Raw genomic sequence first — 2300 nt, 5'->3', positions numbered from 1 at the left:
ACACAATCTATGTTTAAAAAATGACCTCAGCTGCTCTGGGATGAATAGATGGTAGGGGTACAAGAAATAGTATCAGTGAGACTAAGAGGCTGTGCCATACTGCAGGTGGGAGATGGCAGTGGTCTGCACGAGGATGGAGACATCAGGATGTGTTTTGAAGACAGAGTCGTTAGGACTTGATAATCTACATGTGGGAAGTGTGGACAAAATGGGATCAAGGATGATTTCTAGCCAAAATGGCAGCAGGTGACATTTATTGAGCATTTTGCACAGATTCTCTCATCACTCCTTCACTACCAATATCCTTACCATCTTCTTTATCATCATATGAGGCAAATACTATTATTATCCTTAGTCTACATGGAGAAAATCAAGAAGCCAAGGTTTGGGAAGGTCAAATAACCTCTCTATGGTTATACAAGTTGGTAACTGGAACCAAGATTTGAACTAAAGGAGTCTGGAGTCCCAAGTTTGTCCTGTGAACTACACTCCTATACCAAACCTGGATTATACACATATGCATGGATGGAAGGGTAAGAATAGTAAAAAAAAAAATGTTAAGGGGAACCTAGTTACAAGAAGGGGCAGTAAAAACAATAAAAGACATACTCTTGTTTATTCACTTTTTTTTTTTTTTCGCTCGTCAGCCAGGCTGGAGTGCAGTTGCATGATCTCAGCTCACTGCAACCTTTGCCTCCCAGGTTCGAGTGATTCCTGTGCCTCAGCCTCCTGAATAGCTGGGACCACAGGTGCGCACCACCATGCCCGGCTAATTTTTGTATTTTAGTAGAGCTGGGGTTTTGCCATGTTGGCCAGGCTGCTCTCAAACTCCTGGCTTCAAGTGATCTGTCTGCCTCACCCTCCCAAAGTGCTAGGATTATAGGCATGAGCCACTGTGCCCAGCCAAGACACGCTCTTTTTTTTTTTTGAGACGGAGTCTTGCTCTGTCGCCCAGGCTGGAGTGCAATGGCGCCATCTCAGCTCACTGCAACCTCTGTCTCCTGGGTTCAAGCAATTCTCCAGCCTCAGCTTCCTCAGTAGCTGGGATTACAGGTGCCCGCCAATACGCCTAGCTAATTTTTGTATTTTTAGTAGAGATGGGGTTTCACCATGTTGGCCAGGCTGGTCTCAACTCCTGACCTTGTGATTTGCCTGCCTCGGCCTCCCAAAGTGCTGGGATTACAGGTGTGAGCCACCACACCCGGTCAAGGCATACTCTTATAATCTAGGATGGGAGAGTGTTTGGAATATTGTACTGCAGAACGGCTCTATGTTATTTGCTGGCAGTGAGAAGGTAGGGAGTACCTTAACACTGGATTGGAGCAGCCCACAGAGAAAATACTCATGTGGTCATCCCTCCTAGCTACCTGGCACCTCTGTTCTACACGTCTACCTCACCTCTCCGCAATGTGTAGTTGCCTTGCCTCTAGTGCCAGTTTACTCAAGGTTTTCCACATTGCCTCTGTTTCTGGGGTCATTTCCAGAGTCTCTAAGAAGTCTGTTGCCCTGGAAAGGGAAGGAAGCAATGCATAATGAATAAGGAACGGGCTAGGAAGATACAGCAGAAGACTGGTGATGGGGCAAGGGGAGGGGGAAGAGCCATCTTTGTCTCATCGCCTCCCAGGATCACTGGATCCTTATCAGTGCTGGCCAGTTTTACACCCCACCCCAGGTCCGCCCCTCTCAGAACCAGACTCTCCCACCACCTCCCAGGTTATTGGCCAGCCTCTCACCGGATGTAGTTGCCATCATCAATGGCTGTTCCAAACTCGATGAGGCCCTCATCCAGTGTGTAGGCAACAGTAGTCACACCTTCCATCACCATCACTTCGGTCTTTCCCCCGCCCCGCTCCAGACCTATAACATCACCCTGTAAAAGTTCACCCCACCCCAATTTCAGATTAGTTTCCACTGAATCAATTGTAGAAAAGACCCACCCACATCCAACCCAATCAGTGGTCAAGAGAGTCACAGCAGCCCTGATTTTCCTAACATTTTAGTTCCTCTCAAGCATAAAAAAATACTTCATTTATAGCAATATCCTTGGGTTAAAGTATACTCCTAACTATGACAGCGCCAACTCCTGGAGGTACAAAGCGTGGCATTCACTCCTGCTTCCAGCAGTACCATAAGAGTAGATATTCTTAAGGGTTCTCTCGTTAAAATATGACTTGAACCTGGAACATACTTTTTATTTTTTTTTATTTTTTATTTTTTTGAGGCGGAGTCTCGCTCTGTCGCCCGGACTGGAGTGCAGTGGCCGGATCTCAGCTCACTGCAAGCTCCGCCTCCCGGGTTTA

At 46.9% G+C, this 2300-nt stretch overlaps 1 protein-coding gene across 1 annotated transcript in view; it reads right to left on the bottom strand.

Annotated features, from left to right (window-relative positions):
• Window positions 1-2300, bottom strand: part of LOC105521955 (intraflagellar transport protein 172 homolog) — a 65677-nt gene that overhangs the window by 31042 nt on the left and 32335 nt on the right. Inside the window, exons 11-12 of the mRNA XM_011956330.1 lie at window positions 1734-1911; window positions 1399-1506 (exon numbers count right to left, since the gene is read on the bottom strand). Of these exons, the coding sequence (XP_011811720.1) occupies window positions 1399-1506; window positions 1734-1911 (286 nt within the window). The remainder of the gene's footprint in view (window positions 1-1398; window positions 1507-1733; window positions 1912-2300) is intronic.

Source organism: Colobus angolensis, unplaced genomic scaffold (genome assembly GCF_000951035.1).
Source record: "Colobus angolensis palliatus isolate OR3802 unplaced genomic scaffold, Cang.pa_1.0 Scaffold413, whole genome shotgun sequence".
NCBI lineage: Eukaryota > Metazoa > Chordata > Mammalia > Primates > Cercopithecidae > Colobus > Colobus angolensis.
Note: the sequence above shows the minus strand (reverse complement) of the source record. Positions and strands in the feature narration are given on the sequence as shown.